The 14251-nt window shown below is 38.3% G+C and overlaps 1 protein-coding gene across 10 annotated transcripts in view; it reads right to left on the bottom strand.

Moving 5' to 3' along the window:
* LOC133655338 (neurexin-1a) overlaps window positions 1-14251 on the bottom strand; it is a 237824-nt gene that overhangs the window by 192352 nt on the left and 31221 nt on the right. For 6 of the 10 annotated variants that reach the window (XM_062055385.1, XM_062055377.1, XM_062055378.1 and 3 more), the window contains exon 4: window positions 4219-4236. The exons of the other annotated variants lie outside the window; for them this stretch is intronic. In XM_062055385.1, coding sequence (XP_061911369.1) covers window positions 4219-4236 — 18 coding nt within the window. The remainder of the gene's footprint in view (window positions 1-4218; window positions 4237-14251) is intronic. 10 annotated transcript variants of the gene reach the window in all.

Below are 14251 nucleotides of genomic sequence, written 5' to 3'. Positions count from 1 at the left end.
AGCTAGAAATGGTCTAATATCATGAAAGTGAGGGAATGAAGATCTGAGTAAATATGTGCCAGCAAGATTGAAATTGATATTAAAGCATTGATACCATATTTCCTCATATGGTGGCTGGGGGCTCAACTGCAGCGAGTACCAGGCCTCTACGAGGGATAAAGTGTTTACTACTAGAAGGAGGCATTTTAATTTGTACTATGGCATTTTTCCAATAATACACCGCAAAAAGTGAAATCTAAGTAAGATGAAATATCTCAAATAAGGGTGATATTTGCTTATTTTCTGTCTGATAAGATAATTCTTCTCACTAAGCAGATTTTATGTTAGAGTGTTTTACTTGTTTTAAGGGTTTTGGTCCTAAATGATCTCAGTAAGATATTACAGCTTGTTGCTGAGATTTGATGAGCTATATTGAGTAAAACATGCTTGTATAAAGTATAAAACTACTTTTTTAAAGTAATCATTTATCATTTCAAGCATGAAATAAAAAATGACTTTGACACAATTGTGTCTCATATCAATCAATCAGTTTATTTATATAGCCCTAAATCACAGGTGTCTCAAAGGGCTGTATATAAAAACAGATGACAGCCAAATGGACTTTGCGGTTTTATTTTCAATGAAACAATAGAAAATACGTACTCGTATAGTAGTACAGTTGGCACAGTACAGTAAACTGACAGTTAATATTTAAACATTTAACATTTCAAACAATTTTGAACAGAAATAATGAATGCACATTCAGATAAATTCTTCAAAATTAGAATTAAAAAAAATGTGGTCGGGGTCCGGGCTGTAAATACTGTATATATACACATTAGGGCTGTGAATCTTTTGGTGTCCCACGATTTGATTCAATATCAATTCTTGGGGTCATGATTCGATTCAAAATTGATTTGTTTTCAATTCAACACGATTAAAAAACGATTTTTTTCCCGATTCAAAAGGATTGTCTATTCATGGAATACATAGATGTCAGCAGGATCTACCCCAGTCTGCTGACATGCAAGCAGAGTAGTAAAGCTTTTATAATTGTAAAGGACAATGTTATTTTATCTTTGTGAAAATATTGGACACAGTGTGTTGTCAAGCTTATGAGATGTGATGCAAGTGTAAGCCACTGTCACACTATTATTTTTTTTTTTTTTTAATAAATGTCTAATGATAATGTCAATGAGGGATTTTTAATCACTGCTATGTTGAAATTGTAACTAATATTGATACTGTTGTTGATAATATTCATTTTTGTTTCACTACTTTTGGTTTGTCGTGTTTGTGTCTCCTCTCAATTGCTGTTTATTGCACTTCTGAGTGTTGCTGGGTCGGCTTTGGTTTTGGATTTGGATTGCATTGTTATGGTATTGCTGTGTATTGTTGGATTGATTAATTGAAATTAAAAAAAATTATAAAATAAAAAAATAAAACATTAAAAAATCGATTTTTCAAAAATGAGAATCGATTCTGAATCGCACAACGTGAGAATCGCGATTCGGATTCGAATCGATTTTTTCCCACACCCCTAATACACATATATATATATTCCTTGCGCACTAATTGACTGAAAGAGCAAGCACTTGGCACGATGATGTCATTTTATCGATGGGAAAATGCAAGAAATGTAATGCCGAGCGCATATCATTATGTCAAGATAATGGCACTAGCATTTACTTAATATAAGAATATTTTTCAACATATTGAGAAAAAAGGTCTCATATTTGTTTTTTCTACCAAGAAAAGTGCACTTGTTGTTAGTGAGGATATACTTATTTTAAGCTATTTTTGGGTTCATTGAGGTTAGCTAATTTTACTTGTTTTAAAAAGTCTTGACAAGCCCCATTTTCTTGTTCTATTGGCAGATCATTTTGCTTATTTCAAGTAAAATACTTTTGTATTTTTTGTTCTTGTTTTTGAACACTGACTTTTTGTAGTGTATGAAATATTGGAATATACAGCGTCAGTCGAAACATTTGACAGTAAATTTATATCATATTTTGACAAATTATGTACAATTACACTTCCCGTTGTTTTTATCAGCATTTGTTATGTCAGGGGTGTCCAAAGTGTGGCCCGTAGCTTGAATATTTTTGGCCTGCTACACATTTTAAAGACAAAATAAACACATCCTGGATCAAAACAATACACAGAAAGCTATGACAAAATTGCACTGAAAACCAAAAAGTTAAAGTTAAAGTACTAATGATTGTAACACACACACGAGGTGTGGCGAAATTATTCTCTGCATTTGACCCATCACCCTTGATCACCCCCTGGGAGGTGAGGGGAGCAGTGGGCAGCAGCGGGGGCCACGCCCGGGAATCATTTTTGGTGATTTAACCCCCAATCCCAACCCTTGATGCTGAGTGCCAAGCAGGGAGGTAATGGCTCCCATTTTTATAGTCTTTGGTATGACTCGGCCTACCGATCTCAGGGCGGACACTCTAACCACTAGGCCACTGAGTGCGACCTGTGTGTCTTACTGATCTTTGATGATTTCCGGGCATCCATGTTCCAAGATATGTTGCATTTTCAAGTGTGTTAAGGTAAAATAAGATAGGTAAGATAAACAATAGTAATAAAAACATTTTACCATATTTTTTTGCATTATAAACTGCTACTTTTTCCCCAAACTTTGAACCCTGCGGTTTACACAAAGGTACAGCTAATCTATGGATTTTTCTTGGCTAATGGCTAAATTATGGAATGGATTAAGCAAAGAAATGTACTCGAATGATTCACTTTAAGACATTGTTCAAACTCAAAGTGTTTACAAAGAACAAGAAAGAACCTTATTAACCTCTTAAGGCCCCAGCTGTTTGTTTACATGATTTTTTTATTTCTCTTTGCTATTTGGGCTTATTGGACCCTAATTAGAATAAAAAACTAAGAATCATCTTTTTATATGATGTACTCAGTCCATAAGTAACAAACGTGTACTTCATGTGTAGTGACATGCTAATTCTTATTTTTACACTTTTTTTTTCCAAATTCCATTGTATGTTATACTCTTCTTACACCACCAGATGGCAGTATAAGTGTCCACATTTGCGGCCATAAGACCCCAATTCAGTAGTGTACACAATTTGGGTAATAAGAGCTAAAAGGTGCTGTCCACGCATGTGGCCACTAAGCCTTTAGAGGTTAAAAAAGCAGAAAATATTTTTCATCTCATAAAGGATTAATTTTCTGTTTTGTTTGATCAGCCGTTTGGAAACAATTAAGGTATGTAAATAAACATTTACACAATCTATGTAAAAAATATCTTATTTCACAGCGTATCGGTATATATCTGCGGCTTATAGTCCAGTTCGACTAATATATTAAAAATTTGGGCCATTTTTTTCTTCATTTTTTTTTTCCATTTATTTATTTATTTCAGGCAATGACATAAAAAAATTTAAAAAAAAAAGTATAATACATAATAATATAAATTATATATAATATATATAAATATCAATTAATATAGTGCAAAAGGTAATGTATAGTATGTAATGCATGCTTGTCCAGTTTTGCCTGAAAGGGAGTGGGAAGAAGATAACTTAGATACATTTTCTAAAATTTAGTGGGTGCGGATTATATTCCGGTGTGTTTTACAGTCCGAAAAATACGGTACGATATCAAGGGGGTCTGTCTATCTGTGTTGGCCCTGTGATGAGGTGGCGACTTGTCCAGGGTGTACCCCGCCTTCCGCCCGAATGCAGCTGAGATAGGCTCCAGCACCCCAAAGGGAAAGGCGGTAGAAGATGGATGGATGGATGGATGTATTAGGCAAAGCAAGTTTATTTTAGAGCACAGTTTGTACGCAAGGCAATTCAAAGTGCTTTAAAGAAAAATCATCATTAATTATTTTAATTTGCTTTGTTATCAAAACTAAAGTGGGGATGATTTGTTGAAATAACAGCCTAAAATGACCCACATTGTGTTGGTTTTACCGTAGTATCTTTCATGTACAAAATGTATCAAAGTGGCCGCCGTGTACTTAAATTTTTCTCTATGTGGCCCTCGTTGGAAAAACGTTGAACACCCCTGCTCTATGTGGTTGCGCTCGTCCTGTATGGGGAAAAAACTGCAGGTTCAAGGTTTTTTCATTTCAACTTTAGGACGTCTACCGCGATACCTGGTGGGATCCTCCGACGCAAAGAACGCCAGTCAGCCTACTTGAAAGCCACACCACTATTTGAGGAAGTAGGTAGGTAGTTAAGAGGGTGCGGGGCCACCTACCTGGCGTGTAGCTGTGCTCTGGGAAGGTGTCACGGCCAGGCGAGGAAAGAGAGAGACAGACATTCATTAACATGCATGCTGAGCCCTTTGGGTTACCATGGCTACTTACTGTACATGCACACCGGTCCAGGGTTACCGAGGAAACGTGCATGCAAAGGTCCACACAGACTTCACATTGGTTACCGTTGTTTATCTTTTTTTTTTTGCAAAGGTAGCCAAAGTTTTGGCCATACACGCTAACACACACAACTGCATTAAAATGTACACACACACACACACACACACACACATTTGTTGGCCACCGTACACATTCCTACCTGCATGTTAGGATTCGAGAGCCAGTTACCCCCAAAACTTACCTTAAGGCCGCTTCCGCTCGCCTGAGCCCACCCCAACAGTCAGCATGCAACACACACACACACACACACACACGCGCGCTCACACGTACACACACATTTGCACTGACAAATGATGATGTCATAATAATGATGTGAAATAGCAGGAAGGGATGGAGTCGCAGTGCAGGAAAGAGGGCATGCACGGTTCAACACTGACAGTGTGTGATTATGTGTGTGTGTTTGTGCACAATTTGATGTCATAGCTGTGTGCGTGTGTGTGTGTGTGTCTCTAAGTGTGTGTGAACTTCCTTGCCCGTGCCCTTGTGCAAGTAGCGTGGCAGGAACAGGTGGAGCCATTAGCATGCTAACTGTGATTCGGCCTCAAGGACAAGGCGAGTCAGGCCGGGCCTAACGAGCCGGCCGGGTTCACTTCCGACTTCACTAGAGGGCACAATGACTCGGTCGGTATTCAGGGCGACACGTCAGGCTACATACTAAAATGTATGAGACATTGTCAGAAATCAGTAGAAAAACGTGCTGCACACCAATGAAGGTCAACCGAGAACTTGATTTTGCTTGGATGCACAGTTCCAAGTTGTTCCAGCCACCCTGGACATCAACTCTATGTTCTTACTTCAAAAGAAAGCCATTAGAATTGTAAATGATGCGTATCATCATGACCATACCAATGCTCTGTTTATTCAATTAAAAACATTAAAACTGCACAATCTTGTTGACCTCAACACTGCTATTGTGACGTATAAAGCTCATAACCACATGCTGCCTGGGTGTCTACAGCATATTTGCCAACCTTGACACCTCCAATATCGGGAGTTGGGGGGGGGGGGGGGGGGGGGCGTTGGGGGGGCGTGGCTGGGGCGTGGTTAAGAGGAGAGTATATTTACAGCTAGAATTCACCAACTCAAGTATTTCATATATATATATATATATATATATATATATACACACACACACACCGTAATTTCCGGACTATAAGCCGTACCTGACTATAAGCCGCACCAGCTAAATTTAGGGGAAAATACAGATTGCTCCATATATAAGCCGCACCCGACTATAAGCCGCAGGGTTTTGATGTGTAATTAGCGTAGTATATAGGGGTTCCTGCTACCACGGAGGGGATTGTCGGGACAGAGATGACTGTTTGGGAACGCAAAGCGTCCCATTTATTAACAATAAATCTTTCAATCATTCAATCAAACTTTCACATCTTTGACATGGCGAACAGCATTCGTGCAGAGTACAAATAATACAACGGTGCAAAGTAATACAAAGTGCTCGCATGTACGTTATCAAAATAACCAGCCTATATGAAAAGTCAGTCTTTAATCATTGTGTCATCGTCTTCCTCCTGCGTACTAAAACCACCGAAATCCTCTTCGTCGGTGTCGGAGAAGAACAGGCCGTAAATAAGCCGCACCCTTGTATAAGCCGCAGGGACCAGAACGAGGGGAAAAAGTAGCGGCTTATAGTCCGGAAATTACAGTATATATATATATATATATATATATATATATATATATATATATATATATATATATATATATATATATATATATATATATATATGAAATACTTGACTTTCAGTTAATTCTAGCTATATATATATATATATATATATATATATATATATATATATATATATATATATATATATATATATATATATATATATATATATATATATATATATATATATATATTTATTTTATTATACATATAAATAAAATAAACTTGAATTTTTGTGTTCCGGAGGCTATCCAGTAGATGGCAGCATTGTCCTGTTTAACTTCTCCGTTCGTGTCTGAGTATATCATTTCGGCCCCCGTGTTCAATGGAGAAGTCTGTTTTACAAAATGTACAGGCAACATAATTACATACCCCTTCCCCTTCGAACTGTCCTGGACGAACTGAAATTCTTGTTTTCATTCGTTTTGGAACTTGCAAGCGTATTTCTTCATCTTGCTCGTCGACGGCGTCGCCATGTCTGTAACTTCCTCGTTCTTCTGCTTCGTCTCCTTGCTGTGTGCGCAGTTGTGCACTCTACTCTCTAAAAGCCGTAGATGTTATGACGTCATTGGGCAGGCAAGCTGTTTATATTGTGGGAAAGCGGACGTGAGAACAGGCTGTCCCCACTCAGGTCCGCATTGAGCTGGAGGGGGCGTGGCCTCCAGCTCCGGCTGAATACCGGGAGTTTGTCGGGAGAAAATTTCTGCCGGGAGGTTATCGGGAGAGGCGCTGAATACCGGGAGTCTCCCGCTAAAAACGGGAGGGTTGGCAAGTATGGTCTACAGAAGAGGTTCAAACCTAGGGAGAGTCCCTATGACCTCAGAGGTTCAGCTGTCTTTCAGAAAGCAAACATAAGAACAAGCTTAAAAAGTAGATGTGTTTCTGTCAGGGGGGTTCATTTGTGGAACAGTTTGGATGATTCCTTAAAATGTTCCAGTTCCATTTACACATTTAAAAAACACTTTAAGACCAATGTCTTGGAAAAATATATCACTCTTGAATCAACGCAGTAGTTAATACTATGATTATTGTTAATTACAAACTAAATGTGTGATATGCCTCAGGCAGGATACTACGCTCCATCCAGACCCACACCTGAACAGTTTTTTCCCCTCGGCCATCAGACACATGAACAATAACTCCTAACAGTAGCTCCTTGAATTCCTTCTAAGTCTATAACAAGATCTGATAGCTCAGTTACAGCTCTTTTTATTACCAAATGTGTTATATGTGTTTTATGTTGAAAAATTCCTAGTTTGTGAACCCGTTCTCAAACAATGGCAATAAAACTATTCTGATTCTGATTCTTTACTGTGTATATAATTGAACTGTGTTTATGTTGTGTACAAGGTGTATTTATAATATGTTGTGCAAAGGAATTGTTATATTTTTTGGAAGCTCATCTTGTATTTGACCTTGTTTATAGGGTTAGGCGCAATAAGTGTTCAACTTCAGCCTAAACCAGGGGTGTCCAAAGTGCGGCCCGGGGGCCATTTGCGGCCCGCAGCTAATTGTTTACCGGCCCGCCACACATTCTGGAAATACTATTGTAAAAATAAAAAAGAACATTAAAAAAAGTGGAATGAGGTGAAATCTAACGAGAAAAAGTTGCAATGTTGACACAAAAGCTGACATGCAGGCTGCTTTTTTTTTCTTTTGTCTTTCTTCATTTTTCTTTTTTTGCCATTGCTCAAAAAAAAAAAAATAATGACAAAAAAAATCCATGTTATAATGAATTATTTTCAGGGCTCCAATTACTTCAAATATTTCACTTTAAAATGTTTTATGTGGTAAATATTGCATATATTGTGTAGTAGCCACATAAAAACATCAAAGTTTTCTTTGACAAAAGCACATAAAATAAACAAAATAATAGTTCCAGCATAAAATCGACAGCTATATCTGAAGTTGATCTCGTAACTTAAGTGTTGAAAGTAAAAGAAAAACCTAATAAAAATGTATCACTTTATGAGTGGGGCACCTTTTGGATCCCAAATATATTTAGTGATTTTTTATTTATCTTTTCACTGTGATTACTCAAAAATATGAAAGAATTAAAATCAATGGTGTCCTGCATTATTGATCTTTTAGGGCTCTAATTACTAAATACTGCATATTTCAGTTTTACTATAAAAAAAACTAAGTTGTTTTTGACAGAAAAGCTATAAAACATTTTTTTTAAATTTGTATTACTTTATATGAACTTGAAGTTGATATAGAGATTTACTGTAAGCGTTAAATAATTTAAAAAAAATAATAATCTGACTTATTTTTAACATTTTAATGACTGAGACCCTTTATGGTCCCCGGGACCCCTAAAGGTAAAATAAATAAAAAATGCATATATTTTGTTATGGTTTGAAAATGAAAAATATCAAAATGGCCCCCACATGCTTTAATTTTTCCGTGTGCGGCCCTCAGTGGAAAAAGTTTGGACACCCCTGGCCAAAACCCTTTCGGTCTGCAACATTTTCAATTTATGAACGTACAACTGTTTGTTTATGTAAAACTGTTTGTTTATTTTGTTGACCACTGACCGAAGAAGAAGAATAAACTAAACTAAACTGTTCCTGCGTTAACACAACAACTAAAGGGGGTGATAGTCGATTAATCAATTAGTCGACCGTGTGGAATAAACACGCCTTGAAGCAACCGCTGCAAGATGGCGTGCACTACATGCCTGCAACCAGCAGAAGTGATGGTTTTGGAAAGGGATAACAACAGACCTGTACTGAGGCAGCATTAAGGCTGCTATATACTCTCTCATCACGTAGCTTGCAGCGTGACTTGTAATACTCCTCCAAAACACTATGGGGCAGTGTCCCCCCCAAGCTGCCGTTGACTTATGGCTGGGCGATATGGCTGAAAACTGTATATAAGTATAGTGTTTTTTATTGGTCAATAGATAATTATAGATATTTTTATGACCTATCGAAAATAAAAACCAGGAGAACAATGTAATAAATGTCAACATTTTGATTTCCAAATGTAACCTTCCTTTGATTACAATCATCTTAGCTATCAAGGCAGAAATGGAAACATCAACAGAAGCATTGAAAGCATTCAACGTAAACTAAATTCTAAAATCCCGTTGACCACTTAACAGTAATCTCTTAAAATGAGGGTTAAAAAATAAGGAATACGTAAGAAATGCTTAATAAAGTGTAACAAAATAGGGCAAAGTGTGAAAATGTAAACATACACAAACTAGGGAGGTCCGATAATATCGGACTGCCGATATTATCGGCCGATAAATGCTTTAAAATGTAATATCGGAAATTAACGGTATCGGTTTCAAAATGATTGGTATCGGTTTCAAAAAGTAAAATTTACGACTTTTTAAAACGCCGCTGTGTACACGGACGTAGGAAGAAATACAGAGCGCCAATAACCCTTGAAGGCACTGCTTTTGCGTGCGGGCCCAATCACATAACACCTACGGCTTTTCACACACACACAAGTGAATGCAAGGCACACTTGGTCAACAGCCATACAGGTCACACAGTATAAACAACAGGTCACAGAGTATAAACAACTTTAACACTGTTACAAATATGTGCCACACTGTGAACCCACAACAAACAATAATGACAAACACATTTTGGGAGAACATCCGCACCGTAACCCAACATAAACACAACAGAACAAATCCCTTGCAGCACTAACTCTTCCAGGACGCTACAATATACATATTTTTACTGATATAATTTATGTGTCTCTATTGATACCGTTTTATCGGCCCAACCCTACGTTGAGTAGATATTTACCTTCTTCTGAAAAGTGAGCAATGACAATCGCATCATCGGCATCTTTGTTAGCACTGGAACTAATCATTCAGAAACATCAGTTTACTTTTTATGGACATTTTACTCATAAACCAGAGGAAAAGATGTTTGTGAAAATAAACTGTGCAGCCCTTGAACGAGTCGCGTCAGAGAACGGGCAAATTTGCAACGGTCAAGAGAGCTATGCAATTGAAAATAAACACTGTTGTAACCACCTGCTGGTGTTAATGTTTACGTTAATGTTTGATTGATGTTCAGAGTTCCCATGTTTGTGAACATACCGTGCCAGAATGAGGAAGTGTTCTTCGGCGTGAAATAAAAAGAGGTGTGTGCACTAGAGCTGGGCGATATATCGAGTTTGTAAGATATATCGATTTATTTTTAAACAAGATATGAATTAAGAAAATATCGTAATAGCGATGTAATTTATTTCACGTTAAAATAACCAAACGCCGCTTATTTGTTGTGTTCCTTGTTCTCCCCCTCCATGGGCTACTAAACCTGTCAGAATAATTGTATCTTAGTTATCACAAAACTTAGTGTTGCCATGAGTTCCCGGCGAGAAGACAAAAGCTGTCTTTGATCCTACCAAGAAGAAGGCTTGTAAAACTCCACTGTGTAGGATGGGAAGCAACATGAAGGTGTTCTGTTTCTTTCATGTATTGTAATCAACAGAAAGGTATTGTCTTGACCAGAGAACTACAAAGCGGAGAGGAAGCAGGACCAGACTCCCCTCCAGGATTTTTTAAACTGTTTCACGACCTTTTCTTTCAACTGTTTACGACCTTTTCTTTGAACCGACATTTTCTTTGAACTGTTTTGTGACAAAGGCGATGGTTGTTTACGACCCCCGTCCCTTAGAAACAGCTGTTGCCACGTAATCAGAGAAAGTCCAAATAAAAGAAGAGGCGTACAATCTTTCGTCAGTGGAACAGTCCAGACGTATCTCCTCATTGAGCCAAATTTAATTCTGTCTCTGTTTAATTCCTTGCTTCTTGTCTTGTTTAATAGATGTCATCAGTGTTTGAACCTGACAAAACCCCTCCCCTTCCTCCTTCCAAGACGTGCTTGCACGTATAGGAACGTCCATGATTGGTTGGTTGTTTACTATGATGAGTCATGATTGGTTAGGGACAGGCCAATCAGAGGCAAGATAGGGCGGGTCATCGAACCAGGAAGGGAAATCACAAAGTGCCTGCCTGCAAATGTATTTTTTTATCTGAGTTTGATACATTTTGTACTATTTGCACAGCAATGTTATTTATTTTACGTAGAAATAATATTTTTCTATTTTATTTATGTGATGTAATTCTGTACTACTTAAACAGTTTCTTCTCTGTGCTGTAAATACCCATCTTGACTAACTGGGTTAATAAAAGTGCCACTGACTGTTTACAGTAAAGTTGTCATGCACTACAATTTCACTGAATATGGCTCAAAAATAAATATATCTTTATATGTATACTTTCACCGAAAAATATATCGAGATATATATCGAATATCGAGTTTAAGTAAAAATGTATCGAGATATACTTTTTCGTGCATATCACCCAGCCCTACTGTGCACAGGAAAGAATATGTGTCGGAATTAAATCCTTTTGTTAGCACAGGATTGGCAGAAAAAAAGTTAAAAAGAGCGTCATTTGTGTGACTTCTTCTGTACGCAACAACAACACAACAAGCTGAAAAACTACACATTGAGTCATTTATTTTTAGAGCGCACTGAGATAAGTACACAATATCAGTTTGCAAGCCAATGTTCCATCATTGTTGCTTCATCTCATACAACAATTTGTGCATTTCAAGCACAATGTTTGCTCTCCTGTGCTCAGCGACCAATCACAGCCCGGCTTTACTCTGCTTGATACAATAGTGGCATTAAAACAGGAATTTAGAACAGACAGAGAGATTCTCTAATGCCTCAAAACTCTACAGCATAATACAAAACAATGTATCAAATGTGCTCCACAAATTGAGCATTTGCAATGACGATATAAAATTCATTAAAAACATATTTCAGGCAATGTGAAGTTAACAGTGTGTGGGTGGATCGACTCAAAAAGGCCATTATGCGCAAAGAACCCTCATCTTTTCTGGTCAATATGGCCAGATACTTAGAAAAAAAGACTAGTTATTCACTTCATTTAATTCTGTACCCGTCATTGACTTAATCGCTGCCGCGCTTCAGAATCAACAGCCGTTGTCCTGCGGTTAGCTAATGAGCAATAAAAACAACTTTTATCCGACACGCTCCTTCTATCTCTGACGCCTGGCACAAGAATATGCAAATGGGGCCGCTAAGTTCTTGACTTGACTGCGCTACAAGTACGGTGGAAGTCATAATAATTGAGAGCGGGGAGGCTGGATGGAGGGCTGGAGGCTGATAATTTAGCCATTTCATTTGCTATTAAATGGCAGTAAAAAAACAAAGGAGGCTATTGAGGGAATGACAGTCGGCTGCCACACAACACAACGCCATCCAAGCATTACACACCAAGGCAACATATCATACGGAACAGTGATTCCACAGGTGCACCACAGGAAATTATCCAGTTTATTGGGCTGAAAAGGATTATTCACTGTAAATAATGTATTCATATATACAATATATATACACCGTACATATACAGTACAGGCCAAAAGTTTGGACACACCTTCTCATTTAATGCGTTTTCCTTATGTTCATGACTATTTACATTGTTGATTGTCACTGAAGGCATCAGTTATGTACTTAACAAAAAAAAGGTGAAATAACTGAAAATATATTTTATATTCTAGTTTCTTCAAAATAGCCACCCTTTGCTCTGATTACTGCTTTGCACACTCGTGGCATTCTCTCGATGAGCTTCAAGAGGTAAGTCACCTGAAATGGTTTTCACTTCACAGGTGTACTTGAAGCTTATCGAGAGAATGCCAAGAGTGTGCAAAGCAGTAATCAGACCAAAGGGCGGCTATTTTGAAGAAACTGGAGTATAAAACATGTTTTCAGTTATTTCCCCTTTTTTTGTTAAGTACATAACTCCACATGTGTTCATTCATAGTTTTGATGCCTTCAGTGACAAACTACAATGTAAATAGTCATGAAAATAAAGAAAACGCATTGAATGAGAAGGTGTGTCCAAACTTTTGGCCTGTACTGCGTATGTGTGTGTGTGTGTGTGTGTGTGTGTGTGTGTACATATAATAAATAATGATAAATGGGTTGTACTTGTATAGCGCTTTTCTACCTTCAAGGTACTCAAAGCGCTTTGACAGTATTTCCACATTTACCCATTCACACACACATTCACACACTGATGGCGGGAGCTGCCATGCAAGGCGCTAACCAGCAGCCATCAGAGGCAAAGGGTGAAGTGTCTTGCCCAAGGACACAACGGACGTGACTAGGAAGGTAGAAGGTGGGAATTGAACCCCAGTAACCAGCAACACTCCGATTGCTGGCCCAGCCACTCTACCAACTTCGCCACGCACTGTATATATATATATATATATATATATATATATATATATATATTGTGGAGGGGGCGTGGTCTGCGGGCCTGCCGCGGAGCGGGGTGTGTAAGGACCGGCCTTGAAGCCAGCGACAGGTGAGTAGATTGCCCAGCTGGGGCTTGTCATCTAATCACCTGTCGCCCTTATTAGCAGCAGCCGGAACGAGACACGTGGTTGGAGTTGGGAGTTGGAGCGAGAGAGAGACACGCCGAGAGAAAAACTCAAACAAGGACTGAAAAGTGGCAAAGCAGTGTGCTGTCGTGGCGTGTGCACGAATAAAACATTTGTCAAACCTGACTACCGGGCTCACAAGAGGATCTGTCGTGATCAGAAAACCCACGGGAGGGCAACTTCCACATATATATACAGTATATATATATATACACTTTCCGAGACATTTTTTGGCAACAGATCTCCAGTCAAACAGTGTGATCAGGTTAATCATGGCTATTTTGTGGCAAGATTCTCATTTAACTACTAATGATTGTCACACACACATGAGGCGTGGCGAAATTTTTCTCTGCATTTGACCCATCACCCTTGATCACCCCCTGGGAGGTGAGGGGAGCAGTGAGCAGCAGCGGTGGCCGCGCCCGGGAATGGTTTTTGGTGATTTAACCCCCAATTCCAACCCTTGATGCTGAGTGCCAAGCAGGGAAATACAACAATTATACAAATATAATATAATACAGCAAATATTTGACACTTTGCTGAGCTGCTCAAAACAAGACAGTGACATGCTGGCAGCTCTCGAGCTAGGGATGTGTTACAGTCAAGGAATGTTTTCTCACTTTTGGACAAAGAGATATATATGACAATATATCAAATGGCATATAAATGATAACAGAACAATTTCAAAACAGGTTACAAATGTTCCCAATTTGGCTGCTG

This window comes from Entelurus aequoreus, linkage group LG08, assembly GCF_033978785.1.
Source record: "Entelurus aequoreus isolate RoL-2023_Sb linkage group LG08, RoL_Eaeq_v1.1, whole genome shotgun sequence".
Lineage (NCBI taxonomy): Eukaryota > Metazoa > Chordata > Actinopteri > Syngnathiformes > Syngnathidae > Entelurus > Entelurus aequoreus.
Note: the sequence above shows the minus strand (reverse complement) of the source record. Positions and strands in the feature narration are given on the sequence as shown.